This window comes from Salvia miltiorrhiza, chromosome 5 (genome assembly GCF_028751815.1).
Source record: "Salvia miltiorrhiza cultivar Shanhuang (shh) chromosome 5, IMPLAD_Smil_shh, whole genome shotgun sequence".
Lineage (NCBI taxonomy): Eukaryota > Viridiplantae > Streptophyta > Magnoliopsida > Lamiales > Lamiaceae > Salvia > Salvia miltiorrhiza.
The window spans coordinates 15,602,300-15,622,673 of NC_080391.1; the positions used below are offsets into that span (position 1 = coordinate 15,602,300).

At 36.7% G+C, this 20,374-nt stretch overlaps 2 protein-coding genes and 1 long non-coding RNA gene across 3 annotated transcripts; all 3 read left to right on the forward strand.

Moving 5' to 3' along the window:
* Positions 1–7,763: 7,763 nt before the first annotated feature.
* Positions 7,764–9,413, forward strand: LOC130986347 (AP2/ERF and B3 domain-containing transcription factor RAV1-like). The gene has a single exon (XM_057909739.1). The coding sequence runs from the start codon at positions 8,087–8,089 to the stop codon at positions 9,119–9,121; it is 1,035 nt and encodes a 344-aa protein (XP_057765722.1). The 5' UTR covers positions 7,764–8,086; the 3' UTR covers positions 9,122–9,413.
* A 4,357-nt stretch (positions 9,414–13,770) lies between these two features.
* On the forward strand, positions 13,771–14,398 carry LOC130986393 (uncharacterized). The gene is made up of 2 exons (XR_009089256.1): positions 13,771–14,047; positions 14,174–14,398. It is a non-coding gene; the product is annotated as an uncharacterized LOC130986393 (long non-coding RNA).
* Positions 14,399–18,308: 3,910 nt separating this feature from the next.
* Positions 18,309–19,534, forward strand: LOC130986361 (zinc finger protein WIP6-like). The gene is made up of 2 exons (XM_057909755.1): positions 18,309–18,865; positions 18,970–19,534. The coding sequence occupies exons 1-2, from the start codon at positions 18,476–18,478 to the stop codon at positions 19,393–19,395; spliced, it is 816 nt and encodes a 271-aa protein (XP_057765738.1). The 5' UTR covers positions 18,309–18,475; the 3' UTR covers positions 19,396–19,534.
* Positions 19,535–20,374: the final 840 nt, after the last annotated feature.

The following is a 20,374-nucleotide window of genomic DNA, read 5'->3' on the forward strand; positions in this document are numbered from 1 at the left end:
TAGAGCTCCGGCCGAACCATCGCCCTAAAGGAACCCCAGCTCTGTTAACCCGAACCAGAGACCCAACAACAAAAACTAAGAAACAAAAAATAGAACACAACGAAAAAAACAACTCAACGTCGAACAGGAAAGACCGCGAGGTCAAACTGTGCACGGAGCAACCATCGGAGCCCGACTTTCCGGATTCCAGTTTCGAGCACGCCCGAGAACTGAAAAAGAAACCAAAAGACGCTTCATCCCACACGCCATGATCCCGACCAACACCACCAAACAACAAATAAAACAAAACAAACCAAAGGATAGTAAAAGAAAGATCAAGCTTCCAGCAGAACAGTCGACGCAGCTTTAATTTTGTGATTATAATAAAATTGAAGGTTTATTTATAATCTACATTGTTTATTTTTATCTTCTTATTTTTTTACAACTGACAAACCACACAAGGCGGTTTATTGAACGAAAACGTGAGAAGGGGCATGAAAGTTTGTTTGAGCAATACTTCTCAAACAATCCAATAGTCTATCTTTCATAATTTTTTGAGTAGGGTTTTGTATGCACAAATCATTGTTCGAAAATGGAATAATGCTGCCGGTTGTCTAGGTATGTTGTCAATTCAAAAATATACTACATCTATGAGAGTGTTGGCATACGGAACAACAACCGATTTGCATGATGATTATTTTCGAATGAGTGCACAAACCATAAGGCAGTTATGAAATTCGTTGAAGGTGTAATTTCCAACTTTGGTGATGACTACCTGAGAAAGCCCACTGAAGAAGATATGGCATATCTTCTACAAGTCGGTGTATGTCAGGTAGTATTGATTGTACACATTGGGAATGAAAAAATTGTCCTACTACTTGGATAGGGCAATATGTAAGAAGAAGTTGCATCTCAAGACATGCATTTTTTGGAACTCCAGGTTCAAGAAATGATATCAACACACTTGAACAATCTCCTATTTTTAATGATATTTTGGAAGGTCTAGCACCGAAGGTTAGTTATATCGTTAATGGCCATGAGTATAATATGAGATAGTATTATCTTATTGATGACATATATCCTCAGTGGGCAATGTTTGTCAAATATATTAATTGTCCACAAATTCTGAAGCACCAATTGTTTGCTCAACATCAAGATATGATGGGGAAAATAATGATTGCTTGCATAATTATGCACAATATGATAATGAAAGATGAACGACACACCTAAACTATCACGATCCCACAGAATTTATGGAAGCTTGACTTACATCGACTAATAGCAAAAGTGGAGATGGAGAAGAAAATATTGATCCAAATTTCGAATTCTCTACTGAATGGATTGAAAATCTATCCAGCGACATGAAAAATAGGGCACAATTTCACAATAGAGAAACTCACACCGTTCTTAAAAGTGACTTGATCGAGCATATTTTGGCAAAAAATTAGAAATGGTAACTAATTATGTAGTTTTTCATTTGTTTGAAGTATGAGTTGTGCATTCTTAATTTTGTATTTCGTATTCCGATTGTTATAATTTTTGTTCTTAGTTTGTAGTGTTTGAATTTTTATAATTTTCTATTATTTAATTTATGTTTAACATACTTAAAAATAGTAAAATATAATTATACAAAATATTGTGATTGAGTGGTTGAATTGATCATTGATAAACCATAAAATATAAATGTGATTGAATAGAATATAATATTGGTGACATGGAAAAAAAGATAAATTATATAAATATTAAAAAACTTTGATGGTTGGGCCCGATCGTTGTTAGAGATAATTTTAGGAGTGGTATTATGTACATATACACATATTATGTATGAACAAATTAATTATAAAATGAATAGGGAAATTTACTTCAATTAACCTTGTTGATTACCATGATTAATGTATACATATAATCAATTATATGACACTTGTAAACAGGTGGATTGAGTAATTTGCAGCCAAATGGTAATAAATGTTTAGAGGCAGCACCCTAATCTAGCTAGTAAAAAGAAATTATAGTCATACGGTTAAAATTATGGAAATAATAACATTTTTGACTAAAATATCCTGGTAATGTGTAATAATATAAAATACATTGTTATACACTTTTTAATCTAGAAAAATGTGTAATAATATAATTTTAACTGTTACACATTTTTTTGTAACTACACACTTTTACAAAAAAGTGAGTAACAACGTGAAATAAACGATTACACGATTTTCACTAGAAAACGAAATCCTAGAAATTGAGGATTTTAGATTGGGAGAGAGTGAAATTGGCAAGGAGAGAGAGAGAGAGAGAGAGAGAGCAGTGGAGATCTGAGGATAGAAGCGGAGGACCGCGGCGGCGCACAATGGAGGGGCCAACGACAGCGGCAACATAGAAATGGGAGAGAGACAGAGAGAAAGGCGAGGAGAGATAGAGAAGCGGACGTTGCCGCGACGACATGCGCCTCGTCGTTGAGGGGAAGGGGGAGGGGGGAAGCGCCGACGTAGGTGTGGCTGAAATTTAGGAGGAGAGGACGGCGTGAGGTTTTTGTTGGTAGGGGTGGCGAGTGCAGCAGTTCCCGACACGACTGGGGAAGGGGGAAAAGCGAGAAGAAAGTGGCGGTGCCAAGCGTGGGGGAAGGGGCGAGGTTCTTTTGGTGGGTGGAGGGTGCGACGAGGGTGGTGGTGCCCGACGGGGGGAGGCGTCACTGCCATGTGAAGATGGGTGGGACTCAAGAAGAGAGGGATGAGAGATTAGTTGTTTTTTTTTTGAATGATTTTATTAAAAAATTATTAAGGACAAATTAGTATATTTACATTGAAAAAAGTTACTCCCTCCATCCGGCTAATAATGGCACGTAATCCATTTCGGGTTATCCCACCGATAATGGCACGTTTCTACTTTAGGAAATAATAAGGGATAGCTAATTGTAGTTAATTCACTAATTAAAAGCCTAATTAAAACAACTTAAAAAAAAACACTCGATGCCTCTCTTCTCACTCTCACTCTTAACTTTCTCTATCTCTCCCAATTACCCTCACTCTCTCTCAGCTACTACACCCTCGCAGCCTCTTCTCCTCCACGGCGACAGCGCGGCGACTCCGCGTCCACCCACCGCCTCCGCGTCCACCCTCCGCCGCCTTCTCCTGCCCTCTCTATCCTCTTCTTCGTCCCTCCACCACCATCTCCTAAACCCTAGCGTCGTTTCCATTGCTTAGCACCGCCACCACCCTCCACCGCCTCTACACCTCTGCCCCTGCTCCATCCGCCGCCGCCTCCTTCGCCTCCTAGTGAAACCCTAGCACCGGTTGGCGCTAGATCTGAGCGGCTCCATCGTCGCGCCTCCACCCCCTCTGAGGAAACCATATCAGCGGCCCGGCGGTGGACTGAGTGTGACGCCGCCGTCGCCTCCTTCGCCACCAAGTGAAACCCTAGCACCATTGCGGCGCCAGATCTGAGTGGCTCAATCGTTGATTTTTGTTGATTTTGTTCTTGTCTTGAATCTCATTCTTATTCTTGATTTCGTTGATTTCATGAGTTTTGTTGAATCTTATTCTTGATTTCATACAATTTCTGGAATCTTATTCTTGATTTTTGTTGATTTCGTGAATTTCATGAATTGTGAATATTTGTTGATCTTTGGGATCTTTATTGTTGCTTGGTGAATTTTGTTATGTACTTTGATTATGTTTTGTTCTTGTTCTTCCTAATTCCCAATTCATGTTCTGTTGATTGTTCTTCCCCAGTTCATGTTATTCTCGCTTTTCGATCACAATCCGTATCAAGTGTCCCCGAAAACTACTTCCCAATTCCCAAATCATGTTCTGTTGATTTGTAAAAAATCTGGTATTTCACCCCAGTTCATGTTAAGAAAACTGTTTCCCAATTCCCTATTTTACTCTAGAAACTTTTTTTTTTTGTGAAATTAGTGTTAATGGTAAGAAATGATTAATTAATTACAGATTTTAAATTTATTTAATGAATCAAGAAATAAATGTTTTTATATATTGATAAATTAGAAATAATAAACAATCTCTAAACACAATTCTAATAAGGGTTAATAGCCGGAAAATACACGAACTATCATGAGATTTGCATATTGCACACCACCTTTAAAATTAGCTCAAGAATACATCACCTTTTAATTTAGTTGTAAATTGCACACGGTGAAAATTCCGGCAGCTCTTAAGTTTGACCGGCTATGATGTGGACAGTAGTAACATTACACGTGGGCAAAACGTTGCCGTTTTGATATTTGAAGAATTTCTTAAAAAAAAAAAAAGTGTTTTCCTGTTCACCCCCTTCTCCACTCAACCGCCACCTCCACCACCCATTCCTCATCGACGCCGGCACCTCCCGCCGCCTCACCTACTCCGCCTTCCTCCGCCAAGTCGAGATGCAATCCGCCTCCTAGACATGTAACAAGCCCGTGACAAAAACCCATCGAAACCATCTGCAATGCCTTCAGTGAGACGTGAATGTCGCCACTCGTCTCAGATCTGGACACCGAAGGGAATGCCGTGAGGGTCGCTGTCCTCGAAGCCCATCGAAGGTACTGTAGAAACCCATTGAAGCCATCTGCAACGCCTTTCGCCTTCTCTGATCAAGCTCACCGATCCAAAATCGCACCCGATCCAAAAATCTAGCTCACCGATCCAAAAATCAAAAACTCATCTGCAGCAAAAATAAAAAACTCGGCTACAACAAAAATCCAAAGTCGGAATTGTTTTACATCAAAAAATCCAAAACTCGTCTAGACCAAAAAATCCAAAGTCGAAATTGTTTTACAAAATCCAAAGTCGAAATGGTCTACAACAAAAATCCAAAAATCCACACTCTTTTTTTCTGATTTCACCTGAAATTATCAGAAATTGTTTTACACATTTGCAGCAGCCTTGCGGATTTACAGATTTGCGCCGCCTCCAGTCCATCGGGGCGTCGGTTTGAGTCGCCGATTTCCTTGCAATCGGTTTGAGTCGCCGATTACCTTGAGACGGGAAGAAGGGTTGGATTGGAAGAAGGTGCAAGCGGCGTCCTCGAAATCTGCGGATTTTTCGTTTTTTTTTTAATTTATACTCACTCAAAACGACGTCGTTTTGAATGCCAGCGAGTCCACGTCTGAAAATTTCGGGAGCCACGTCAACACCGATCAAGGTGGTGGTCAACGCGTGTGCAATTTACAACTAAATTAAAAGGTGATGTATTCTGAAGCTAATTTTAAAGGTGATGTGCAATATGCAAATCTCGTGATAGTTCGTGTATTTTCCGGCTATTAACCCTTCTAATAATGTGGACCATACACCTTTATTCCTTAATTTTCCTCTCCTTAATCTCCATACCGAAAAAAAAACGTGTCATTACTAACGGGATGGAGGGAGTGCTATTTTCACTTTTGTTATCTAGATGGTTAAATTTTCCTTTTGTTATATGAATGGGGATAGGGAGGTATATTAACTCTAAAATCTCTAAGTTGGCTTATTACAGCTCGCAAAGAAAGTGGGGCCCATTTGCGGAGATAGGACTGCTGTCCGTACATAAATGCAATATTTATAATATTGTTAATCGTTCATGTCAATCGCAATTATTGCCAAATAGTGCCTTTGGAATAAATATTTGTTGGAATTGTTTATAAAATCAATCACTGATACATACATATGTTATAAATTAACCCTATGAAATGTGTGTATAATTAATATGGTTTAAAACTATATATCGAATTTGATTATATAGCCAATAGGCACGTAATACGGTGTACCAATCGAAATGATGCCAGGTAATAATTTCCGCGTGGAAGAATCTGATTGGATGGGAGCGTTTTGTTGATCCATGCCTTACTACAGGTGGCCCATGCACTCCCCATCCTATAGTGGGAGATTGTTAATTACTTCAATTTCTCACTTTTAATTTTTACATGAATTATATATACTACTATATCTTATCTGATGCTGATGCTTCATCAAAATCTGCTCATTTATTTGTTGTCTGCTTTTATTGCAGCCAATGCTGCTCCAGATAAACACCCCCCACATCCATTCTCTAGCTACTCCTCATCATTTCATGCATCTTCTATTCCCCATTGTTTCATGTGAAAAACATTCAATAATTTATGGTCTTTTTAATTTTCTATTAAAATTTTTGTGATGATCATGTCTATATATGTAATATGGTAGGCGTAGATGGATCCATTTCACATTTATAATATATATTGATGTTTGGACCGACTTTTATATATACTTAAATACATATGATGGCTATAAGACTGATTAAAACTCATCAAATGATATAACAAGATACTGTCGCAAATTTTTATTTATAAAAAGAATTTGCATATAATAGTGCATGATCAAAAATTTAAAACTCATCAAATGGTCAATGTTGGAGATAGGGAGCCTGCAAAGCAATCGATATATGATGATAATTAGATCAAATTCGAGTGAGATTGATTTATTTTTTTTATGCGAAAATTTCGACTCGACTATTCTTGTTTTGGCACAAGATGGATTACCCCAATCCAAGTGTTATCTTTAAGCTTAATGAAATCCAGTGTTCAATAATTTCTTGTGTGTCGCCATGTGTCATTGACATATACTTTCTAGCTCCGTCTCCATATTTATGCATATCTTTTCTTTTTTGTACGTACCTTAAATTTATGCCTATCCTATTTTTTGACACTATCCCTCACATAATTTTTACAATTTTATCCTTGTAACTCACACTATTTACCTACAATCTATTTAATCCCTTAATATGAGATCATTTATCCACTATCAATACCCTAAACAACATTTCATTAAAACCAGTGCTAGAAACACCTATGCATATTTATGGGGAACGGAGGGAGTATATTCTTTTAGTGACAATTTTATAAAAATTAAAATTTATTAGTATTATATTATGAATCATGCTAAACTTTTATTTCAAAAAATAGGAGTATATATATATATATATATATATATATATATATATATATATATAAATTTAATTGAAATTAAAGCATAACAAATTGAAATAGAAGAAGAAATTAAAAGACAAAAGAAAATTGAAAGTGAGATTCTGAATTATATATATTGATCTTTAAGTCACATAAATAACATAAAAACTTCTTATATATACTACTAAATATATATATACACCTCTTAAAATATAAAATATGAAACATTTTTAGCTCTTAAATCATCAAGATCTACTGTTGATTCATCACATTGTTGAATGAATTCACGGTCATGAGTTTGAATCTCATAGGTAGCGAAATTTTTATTTTTCGTAATTCAGACATTTACCCAGAAAATTCAAACGTGTTTTACATAAAATTTATATATTTTTTAGCTAATTCGTATTTTATATTTGAAGAAGTATTATAGCCTAGGCATCCCCTTTATATATTAAGTTTAGCTTGAATTACAAAGAAGCAGCTTGAATTACATATAGAAAAATGAAAAAGTTTGAAATGGCAGAATGTGAAAAAATATATATGGGCGGGATAAGCTTTTTGGCAATAAATAAATAATATTTAATTTGTTACATATATATGTATACGTATAGAGTGTGGGGTGACCATGCTGATAGTCAGCTGGAGCAGCAATGCTCAGGGGGGATGAACTTACTCATACACGGTCCACACTCATGTGAATCCCATCAACCTCTCTGCCCCACAACACACACATACTTTACTACTATACGCTTTATTTTTTATTCAATGCAATATCATAAACTTAGTATTTTACTACTTTTTCGTATAATATACGTGTATTACATGACATTATGAATATAAATTGGTATTATGAGATATCTTTTGCACACAAAATTCGGAATAGTAGTTAATAGGATACACACCTACCCCTCATGAATCTTCCTAGTCCTTACCATCTTAAGGGTTGACCCACCTTACCCACATCTTGCATATCTTCATCTTTTTCTGTTCATTTTTAAAAAATACATGCAGTTGTATTATGAAATATATATAGATGCAAGTATACAAAAAATATTCATTTAATTAACTTGGGGCTACTCCTATATATACGTACTAGTCCCTCATCTCAATAACTCATTTCATTTCACAATCCACACCTCTCTCTCTAGTTTTCTCGCTCTAGAACACTTCCAAGAAATAAAATTAAACCCAAAAATGGACGGAAGCAGCAGCAGCATAGACGAAAGCACAACCAGTGAATCCATATCGACCACGCCACCGGCACCGCCGCCAGCGGAGAAGCTGTGCCGCGTGGGCAGCGGCGCAAGCGTGATCATCGACGCGGCGGAGAACGGCGTGGAGGCGGAGTCTCGAAAGCTGCCGTCGTCGCGGTTCAAGGGCGTGGTGCCCCAGCCCAACGGCCGGTGGGGCGCCCAAATCTACGAGAAGCACCAGCGCGTGTGGCTCGGCACCTTCAACGAGGAGGAGGAGGCCGCCCGCGCCTACGACACCGCCGCGCAGCGCTTCCGCGGCCGCGACGCCGTCACCAACTTCAAGCCCCTCTCCGAGCGCCGCCACGACGACGGCGGCGTGGAGGCGGCGTTCCTCAATTCCCACTCCAAGGCCGAGATCGTCGACATGCTGAGAAAGCACACCTACGACGACGAGCTCGAACAGAGCCGGCGCCACTACGGCGGCGACAAATCCGAGGGCCCCTCGTGCTCGCGGGCGGAGAAGGCCCGCGAGCAGCTCTTCGAGAAGGCCGTGACGCCCAGCGACGTCGGGAAGCTGAACCGCCTCGTCATCCCCAAACAGCATGCAGAGAAGCATTTCCCATTACAAAGTGGGAACAGTTCAAAGGGAGTTCTGCTCAACTTCGAGGATTCCGGCGGTAAGGTTTGGAGATTCCGATATTCGTATTGGAACAGCAGCCAGAGCTACGTGCTCACCAAGGGCTGGAGCCGTTTCGTAAAGGAGAAGAATTTGCGGGCCGGCGACATTGTCAGCTTCGCCCGATCCACCGGCCCGGATAGGCAGCTTTACATAGATTGGAAAGCCAGGAATACCGGAACTCATGCTCGGCCCGCCATGGTCAGGCTCTTCGGAGTTAACATATTAGAGGTGCCCAGAAATGGCAGCGGCGCCGATGATACTTGCGGTGGCAAGAGGTTGATGGAGATGGAGATGGAGATGCAGATTTTCGGATTGAAAAATGCTAACAAGAAACAAAGGATTATTGATGCTTTGTGACATCTGATTTCAAGATTTTTTTTTTAGTTTCAGATTTTTGTAGGTGTATTTTGTTTTTGATTTTTGTAATCATTACTGTAGATTGATAACTTATGTTGGTACAAGTTGCAGGAAAACATGTTTGTAAATGTAGAAAAAAGGACTGGTAGATGAAGAAGAGAACTTAGGTGGAGATGAAATTTCAAAAATTATACTCTATATATGTGAAAGAGATCAGTTCTTTTCAAGATTTTGAATTGTTGTATATATATTTGTGGTACGTACTAATTAATTTTATTTTTATGTTTTTCAATTTTCTGGTCTCTTTTTCGCTGCCATGCTTTAATTTTGGAATATCTTTTTTGCTTTTGTTGAAATATCAATTGGGTGTGGCGTGCTGTACTTATCCTACTTCCCATATGCATGCATGATAAGGAAATGGCAGCATTTTTTTAAATAGATTTCATCATGATTGGGAACTCAGTGACTATATAATATTTCTTGAAATACTATGAAATTAAGATATTAGATTTTTTTTTGAAGCAGATATTAGATTTTTTTTAAATGACATTATTATTGTATATATGAGGAGTGTGGATATACTAATGGCACTATATATACTGTCAAATCAATGTAAAATAGGTTATGAGAAATAGGCCTACCTCAAGTCGTAAAGTTGAGGTATCCAAAAACTCTCTTTTGTGAAAGTTTTTGGATTCAATTTCATTTGCGTGCAAAGTTGAGGCATTTTTTTTTTTTTTTTGAAATGGAACCAAACTATATATTAAGATCAGAAGAAGCAATATTCAGAAGCCATGACGGAAAATCACGCTTCCAAATCATTACATCAGGAAAGAGCTTAGCTCTACTAGCTAGCTCGTGTGCAGCCGTATTAGCTTCACGGCGCATATGACAAAAATCAACCACAATGTGTTTCCGAGCATGTTGAAACACCTCCCACAACTCGTCACTAAGAGACTCAGAGCCCCGATTAGAGTCGTGCAAGACATGGATTGCCAGGATAGAGTCCGAAAAGAGAACAATAGGACCCACATCATTCTGAAGGCAATATCCAATGCCGAGCATCATGGCGTGGAGCTCCGCCAAAAGGACTGTCTCCGTGAAACCCACCGTCTGGCAGGAAGCCATCTTCACCTTTCCGGCATGGTCGCGAAGAATAAAACCAATCCCCACACTCTGACCCGCACCAAAGAAAGCTGCGTCGACATCCAACCTCAAGACACTTCTATCCGGCGGCCTCCACCTGCGTTCACCCTCCACAGGCAGAATCAAATCGCCAAGAGCAAGATTTGATCGAGATTCTTGGTACTGAGTTAGCATAGCATCAGCTCCCAAAAACCAAGACTTCGCCCCTCCAATAATAGCATCATGTTTAACACCACAAAGATAGGCCCAAGCCCTCCAAAGAATGAAGACCCATTTCCCAAAACCATCAGCCCCAAAATCTTTAAGAACGGCTCGTCCAATATCAAGAAGAGAAAGATGTAGCAGCTTTCGAATAACCTCCCAAAAAATAGTCTCCTTCCAAGCTGGTCTCACTAAATCACAGGAGATAAGACAGTGAACGGACGACCCCCACGCCATCTGGCACCACGAGCAGATACCCGAAGATGGCACGTGATGTGCAAAAAGATTAGCATCCGCTGCAAAAAAATCGTTAAAGGCACGCCAAGCAAAGTGCTTCACTTTCGGGGGAATGTTGAGGCCCCAAATAATCTTCCACCACGACTCAAGAGCAAATCTGGAAGAGGACTCGTGTTGTTCAAAGAAGTCCACCGCACAAAGGTAACCAGATTTAACAACATATCGTCCATTTTCATCAAATTTCCAATACCTTCTGTCAGGAGTTCCTCGGCTAGAAACATCAATAGAAACATCAAAAGTTGAGGCATTTATAAATTCTCTTTTGTAAAAGTTTTTGGATTCAATTTCGTCTGCGTGCAAAGTTGAGGCATTTAAAAATTCTCTTTTCTGAAAGTTTTTGGATTCAATTGCATCTGCGCGCGGCATAATTTTTTCATCAATATGTGGGTAGTAATCTCGTGTGTATTTAAATATAGATATACATGCAATTAATCAAAATCGTACAAACAGATTAAAGCCCAAAACAGAGAGAATAAAAGAATATAAAAACATGTGTGTTCATTAAAGTACTTATTTTTAGCAGTGTAAGTCACGTGTTTGAGGTTGAGGATTGGGCTTTCCTAAAGTTTGAACCAAACTAAAGTATTTCCTAAAGCGATTAAATATGGGCCTATCTGATTAACCTATTTAAAGCTCAGGCCTCATATTTATTTCTATCCTTTCTCTGCGTTTCTTTTTATCCATCAATTTATCACCCCTTTCATAATAACACGATTTTTTTTTATAAAATTGATTAAATATATTTTTAGAGGAATAAAAATTTCATTTTTAATGTAGTATTAAAGTAATTATTGAGGAAAAATAAAAGGATTGTGTGGGTTCATTAATGACAAGTTATAAATAAGATATAATATTGAGGGTTAAAATTAAAGAATTGTGTGAAGTAAACTTATTAAAAATGAAAATGGATGTATTTTTTGTTCATGTATTTCATGTGTTTATTCACAGTTCTCAGTTCTCACTAAAAGATATGGTTTTCATCTTATCATCTACCTCTCTCTCTCTTTCTATATATATATATAGGGGTGGGCTATCGTGAGAGCACATCTTAAAATAAGAAATAAGAGCAATTTTTAATGTATGAATTTTATGTAGAACACGTATGAATTCGCTATATAAAGGTATGAATTGTGAAAAATAAATTTTTGCTGCCTTTGGGATTCGAACTCAGGACCATAAATCCATCCAACAGGATTACGAATCAACCGTACGTAGATCTTGATGATCTAAGGGCTGAAAATGATTCTTATTTTATATCTTAAGAAATGCTCTTATTTTAGCTCTCCCCAATATATATATATATATATATATATATATATATATATATATATATATAGGGTGTGGTTCTAGAGAGAACTACATTATTTGTGAGAACGGGAGAACAATCAAATCTAATGCATTCACTGTAAAAATTAATGCATTCGCTGTTAAAATTAATGCACTCAAAAAAAAAAAAAAAAAAAATTGCTCCCTTCAGGATTCGAACCCAGGATCTGCATTCATCCAACAAGATGATGTATCCACCGTAGATCTTGATGATCGAATGACTGAAAATGGTTCTCCGTTCTTTTTTTATTTATGGTTCTTTCCTGAACCTCTCCCTATATATATATATATATATATATATATATATATGTATAGGATATGGTTAGGGTATAAACACTTCTTAACATATAAAATACGAACTAGTTAAAATGTATGTATTCTATGTAGAATACGTATGAATTGACTGTGTAACTGTATGAATTGCGAAAAATAAATTTTTTGCTATCTGTGAGATTTGAATTCGGGAACATGAATTCATCCAACAAGGTAATGAATCAACCGTAGATCTTGATGATCTAAGGGCTGAAAATGGTTCTTATTTTATATTATAAAATATGTTTTTATTTTAGTTCACCCCTATATATATATATAGAGAGAGGTTCAATTGAAATTGACAAATAAATGTAGATTTTATATTTAATCTTACCCCTTTAATTTGCACCATCCTACGTACCAGATTAAATACTGATTTGTGCTCCCAATTTAATCTTAAGCTTACAAGTGTAATTTTCGTCCTTATTAAAACCATCACATTCCTTAAATGTCGCAGACCAAATCATTTTATTTTAGGTAATTATTTTATTAATAAGGTTAACAAATTATTCTTTACGCCGTTTTTACTTTCATCAAATTTTATCCCATGAATTCAATGCGTAGTTCAATATCTCATGAATTGGAATTCACCCACCGCTTTCGACCATCCAGAAAACACATCTTTTATTGAACTTCATGTTTATCTTATATTATATTGAACATCATAAACAATTGTATGAACAAGATTAACAAAAATGTTCACCATACCAGTTGACTTGTTCAACACCTATAAACACCGTTAAAAAAAGTGACGTTGTATTGAATTTTATTGAACATGTATTACTATGTTCTGAAATTGATTCTTCAGTTGAGAAATTTGTTCAGTCAAAACATCAGTATTTGACTTGGCTTTTCATTGCAACTTCAGTTGAGTTCTTCAGTCTTCAGTCTTCAGTCTTCAATCCTCCGGTCTTCAGTCTTCAGAACACTAGATAAATTAGAAAGTGAACTCCAACAGTTGAGTTCGGAAAGTTCTAGTCTATTACAAGAAAAATCTAAGAATTTTGGTATCATCAAAACTAGAGCTATGATATTTCATTAAGTTCCCAACAACAACCCTAATTAACAATTAAATAATAAACTAAACAATTTTATAAACAAAATTTTTATTTTGATGAACAATCTTATAATTTTTTGAGGAACAATAAACAAATAAAACAATGAATAAACATGGCACATATTTTGATGAACATTTCAATATTTTCTGGGCTCGTTTGATTTTCAGTAAAGGATTATGTAGGATAATTTGTAATCAGGATATTTAGCGTGGATAATGACAGATTATTAATACTGAGTTGGTGTTTGCTATCATGGCTAAATACAGAATATCCTGGTTTAAGTTAATCCTAGGGGGGAGGTGGCCAAGACATAGTTGAAGGAAAAGGGCAAGAAGCTGGTGAAGAAGATACTGTGCAGTTCAATTATGTATGCCGACGATCAAATGGATATTTTGTCCATAAGTAGTATCAGATGGTTATGCTAAACTACAAAAATTGTTTTCTTTTTTACTCTTGTCAGAGTCATGGTTTTTTTGTTCAGTAATGATTTTTGTTACATTGACACCATCTATTTTCCACACGTAACACTGTTGATCAGTTCAGCGGAGAACGTTCTCCAGTCATACTCCGTCTGGATGATGAGCAGGTTTGCATACTCGATACTTTTGTGAAGAAGGAAGAAAGCACTAGTAGATGTTACTGCATTTTAATCACACTGCTTCCCGTTTTGTTGATTCATTTAATTTTGAACTGCTGCTTCTGGAAATGACAGGTGATAAAAGGTCTCAAGGAGGTTTTGAGTGGCATGAAGGTTGGAGGTTGGATCAATGAGGTTCATGAAGAGAGATTCGGTAGTTTTGGATATGAGGTTCCAATGGCTGCTACTTCAAACTACTTTGCTTTTTTTGTTTGTATTAGCTTAGGATGTATTCAAACATTAACCCAAACTTATGGATGTTGGATGATTATTGAATGAATGTGTTTTTGAGAATTTAAATTATGTGTTGAAATGATATATTATACAATTTATTGAATTTCAAAATTTAAAACAGGAAATTCAAAAAAAAAATTAAAATTTGAAAATAATAGATGACGGTGAAAAACTGTCATCTAAAACATAAAAAAACATCATCTATCTATGGATACATGACGGTTAAAAAGCGTCATGTATTGTAGTTATAGATGACAATGATAAAGCGTCATCTATAAAAACATGAAGTGTCATGTATTTATCATATATATGATACTTTTATCATTTGCACGCTCATAGATGACGCTTTTTAAGTGTCATCTATACTATAAAAGCGTCATATATGAGCGCATAGATGACGCTTCTTAAGCGTCATCTTATCTGGAAGCATAGATGACATGTCTATTCTTGACACTTGTGGATGCACATAGATGACGCTTTTTAAGCGTCATCTATGAGCGTTTTTCTAGTAGGTATTATTAATCCTAAGAAATCTGGATTAATAATACTGGGTCGTGGGATTAAACCGGGTCATCCGCATTATTACTAAATAATACCAAACACTAGACTGATCTGTACTAAATTAGCTAATACAGTGTATTAGTCAATATCAAACTCGCCCTAAATGATTTATTGTTGCCGTGTTTTGGGGGATATGGAGAGAGAGGGATGTAAAATCAGAAATTAATTTTACTAATTTAACTCCCAACAGTGTGAACACAAAAATGAGAACATTAAATTTACTAAACCGATTTTTTCCTAAATTCTATATAGGGTGTAGGATTTAAATGAATCAATGAACAAGATTTAATCCTACATCTAATTCTAAGGGCCAATCTCAAATGAATCAATCCCTATATATATATATATATATAGGGAAAAGTTCTATTGAGAAGCACAAATATTGTGAGAAGTGAGAAGAAATCTGAGCCACTTATATTCACAGATCGTGCGGTCCTAATTTAGTCAGATTAAGTCGTTCATTTTTAATGAGAAGGATACAAATGTAATTCCCATTTATACATTAACGTGATCTCCTATAAATATGCAAAGGTAAATCTCATCATTTTTGGTAGATTGCGTTTGTGTGTCAAACATTCCTATTTTTTGGCAAATTTTTAAATAACGTTTTTTTTTTCATATATAAGAATTTCACACATTCAATATTAGAGCTTATTCATCTCATAAACAGCAAAGAACAGGGTTATACGATTCATCTCATAAACAGTAAAAGAACAGGCTTATTATGTTGAACCTAGATAAAATTTTAGACGAACAATAGATCTACTCGTATTATATACTTTAGAAAAACCCAACATCTATACTTTAAAAAAACGAAGAAACATATTGAACATTACACTATATTCCGTTGAACTTATTATATTTTTTTATTGATAATAGAACAAATTAATATTTGAAGAATTTATCAACTTAGATATAAATTTAGCGTACACAATTACCACATGAAAAAAAAGTAATAACTTATGAACTTAATTCCAATATGTGATGAACATATGTACATATTTGTTGATTACTTCTCAATTAATTAAACTTTATTAGTTTTTAATTAAAATAATTCGAATGGAAACTGCATTAATTATGTACAGTTCATTGTTTCAACAATGATTGTTGGCAAAAACTTCCAGTAAAAGGTTTAGACTATAAGTGCAATTAAAAATTTTATTTTTGGCCTTGGTTTGGAATTTTTTTTATTGATCCATTATTTTGTAGAATTAAATATTATTTTATGTTTCTAAGCATCAATTAACGATAACCATTCCTTGAACTACGGTTTTTAGTATCAGCCATAACTAAGCAATCGTCTATGTTCATGAAATTTATAAGGATGTTCGTAAAATTATAGTCCATGTTCATTTTTCAAGTTCGCAAGTTCATTAATAGTTTATTAATTAATTATCATGAACATATTTTTACTGATGTGATGAACATATTTACTGAGGTGATGAACATATTTTACTAATTCGAACGTAATTTGTCGAACAAATAGTTGTATCCTTTGAACTTTGCTAGAGTTTCTTGAATTTCAATGTAATTTTTTATGAACACTTTCGAGTGTTGAGATGAATTACTATAAGGACTCACATTGATTAAAATATTAATGTCAGAATTCATATCACATCCATCTAAAATTTAATAATGAACATTTGTTACATATTATGCTGAACATTGATGATTGCCATTTAAAATAAATTGCAAACGAAATACATTTAGTAATATAATTAAACTTGTGTACATATCAGCTAAGTTAGGTATAGCAGCTTGCTGAATCTTATATCTTGTCTTCTTTGCATATGCTTCAGCTGAGGTTTCATCAATCATTCGAGGAAATCATCTGGAAACTCAATTGCAAATTCATCCATTTCAGAGTAGGCGACAGAGGTACAGTCCTCGGGATGTTTATTTATAATGTCATTCCAGTTATCTTGCAGGACTCATTCACAATATCTATGAAGTACTTTGATCTTTGGATACTATTGGAAAATATCATCAAGGGTCAATACTAACAGCTGCAGAAACACAAATCAAGAAACATCAGTTTGAACTTGAAAGACATGGCAAAATTAAACAAACAACAAGATTAGAAGATGACAAGCAGAGTGGCAGTTTGTTGAATTAATTCTATTAATTTTTTCGATGAATAGTTTAATGGAATAAGCAAACGATTTACATACTCCACAAGTTTGATTTGAACATATGATGAATAAAGACTCAGAATCAAATTTGGGATTCGTCGAATAAATATATTCACAGCTGAGCACCAGATTAAACCAAGAAAAAGGCATTGAACGATTAAAATGATGACAATAAAATCTATACCTTCTTCATTCGGCATATCCATAGTTGTGTTCTTCGAAAAGAATTTGCAGGTGAAACACATTTGAGCTAAAATTAAATTCAAATCCGTAAAAATCGATAGCATGCGTCACGAGAGATTCACGGGATTTGACGATATTACCAAATTCGCTTAATATCAAATTGATGAATGTAGCCTTTTCGTACATAAAAGTTATTTTTTGTATTGATATTAATTAGCAAAATTACTATCCAGATCATAATCACTACCGTTAGATTTTCTTAGATGAACGAACGGGATTGCTTCTTAATTCTAAATCTAAAGGGACTTTGTTGTTGAATTGGACCCTATATATATCATGATTTTTAACTCTCAGGTATATGCATTAAAGGGAATGCCCATGCTAAATAGTATAAATAAACTAGGTCGACCTAGTTCAAATTTATCCCCAATTACTCGAACAGATCAAGTTTAACTATAAATATCAACATAAGTATTTATTTATATAGGAGTATGTCTTAATGTCACATGACATGTATAGTGGGAGTAGCGCAGCCCTAATTAAGAAGAAAAAGACCGGGTTTCAACTTTCATGTGATGGAGATGACTTCATGGTTTGTAATAATTAAGCACAGACTATCATCACATCTCCATCACTACCCCTTTCATAAACAAAAGTGGAAAATTAGAGATTTTAGGGCATTCGCTTCTACAGTTCACATTTGCTAGCTCCTCCTCTCCACCTTTTTTATCTAGAGAGAGAGAGAGTATATGTATATGTATATGTATATGTATATGTATATGTATATGTATATGTATAATGTATGGGGTTGGAGAGAAAGGGAGACAGAGTGAGAGAGATCAGAATTTGAAATGACAAGGGCTGTGAAAAGCTAAGTTTGGGAAAATGAGCATTGTGATTTATGAGGCAAACCATTTAGTGTTAGTGTTTGGTGCACCATTCTATGCATTTTTCTCCCCTTTGCCTATCCCTTGTCTCCTCCACCTCAAAACAATCCAAAACACACACCACACACACTGTCTCTTATAACCTCTCTCCATCATGTATATCTATATATATCTATCTATCTACAGCACAGCAATATATATATACTACTCACTAATTAATTAAAACTCTACACAACATATGTTTGTACCCCTGTCTCCCTAGACCTTCAAAACCCTAAACATTTTCCCATCCCCAAAACTCTAGAGAATAAATTATAAAGTGCCAAAAAAAGAAACAAGAGAAAGAAAGACAGAAGCAGAAGCAGGTAGCTCCCAATTCCATGATGCAAACACACATGTCTTGCAGCGACAGTTTGTATAATTTGGAAGGCGATGAGGAAGAAGACGATTGTTCCACCCTGCTCTCCCTAGGCCCACCGGGCCAACCCAACCCGCACAAGTACCACACCAGCTTCGCCGCGTACAAGCAGCACCAGCACATCCAAAACCCTAACAACATTAATGCCGCGGAGAATGGCGTCACCGTCGCCCTCCACATCGGCCCGCCTTCCTCCTCTTCTTCCTCAGCAGTAAACCCTAGCGACATGGCCGCCCTCGCAGTTGCCCAAGGCCAGTACTGGATCCCTACGCCCGCCCAAATCCTTGTCGGCCCCACCCAATTCTCCTGCTCCGTTTGCAGCAAAACCTTCAACAGATACAACAACATGCAGGTGACCTAATTCATGATCTCAATGCCTGATTAATTCACCTTTTTTTCTAGCTAGACAAAGAGAAAAGGTTAATTAATTAATTAGATGAAATGAATTTGGTGTAGATGCACATGTGGGGGCACGGATCGGAGTACCGGAAGGGGCCGGAGTCGCTGCGGGGGACGAAGGCGGCGTCGTCGATACTGCGGGTGCCGTGCTACTGCTGCGCGGAGGGGTGCAAGAACAACATCGAGCACCCGCGGTCGAAGCCGCTCAAGGATTTCCGGACGCTGCAGACGCACTACAAGCGGAAGCACGGCAGCAAGCCATTCGGCTGCCGCAAGTGCGGCAAGCCATTCGCCGTCCGAGGCGACTGGCGCACGCACGAGAAGAACTGCGGGAAGCTCTGGTTCTGCATCTGCGGCTCCGACTTCAAGCACAAGCGCTCCCTCAAGGACCACGTCCGCGCCTTCGGCCTCGGCCACGCCCCTCACAACGACACCCTCTACGCCTTCGACGAAGACGATGAAGACGACGACGACGACAATTAGCTTTATTTTATTAGAGTATTAATTAGGTTATAAGGTATCATATCATATCATATCATGGGAATTAATTTAATTGTACTAGCTAGGGCTCCATCAAACATGTGAATCTTTGCTGCCAGTGCCATTTTTTTTTTCTTTTCCACCCTCACCATCAACTCATCAGATTATTGATTTGTGACTCTTTGGCATTTAGTGTCTGTTTTAGAGGGAGAAACAAGACAAATAGTAGAGTGAAAGCCATGCTTCTGCACTCATATTATTCATTAATGTTGGAAGTGGCAGTTAGATGAACTTGAATATATCTCTGATTAAAGCATATCTTGATCAATAATTCAAATACTATATAATAGAGAGTGTGTGTGTCTGTGAGAGAGAGAGGGAGAGGATACATAATACATAATTCTGGTCAAGTGAATTCAGAGAAAAAAATTAAAGAAAAATTAGTGGCAGAAGGCGCAGACATGTCTGCAGTTGTGGTACAGCTCTGAGAATCTACTGTTGATCACCTTGCAACAAATGTGCCATAGATTTCTTTTACACACACTTTGTTGGACTATAGTCTCTTTCACTCCAAAACACACACTAGAAGACACACAGTGGGAGAGAAGAGAGAAACTACTAACACTTTGATGGGGCTAAATGTCAGTGGGTAAGAATGGACCACTGGAAGTTTCTGTTTTTGGGGTTTCACCCAAAGGATTACCTTTTACCTTTTCAGACCAACAACAAACAGATACTACATAACATGTTGCAGATACACTGTTGTTACCTTCTTTAACCTTAATAACAACAACAACATTATACATACATATTGTGCATGGCTTACACATTCTACAGTGTCAACATCCTATCAAACCCTATTTTTGCCTTGCTTTTTTGTCATCATTTTTTTTTTGCTCATGTCTGTTTGTTTATTTTGCCTATTATTTGTGCAGGAAATTGATTGATTTGGGCATGCATGCATCCATCTCTTTTTTGAAAC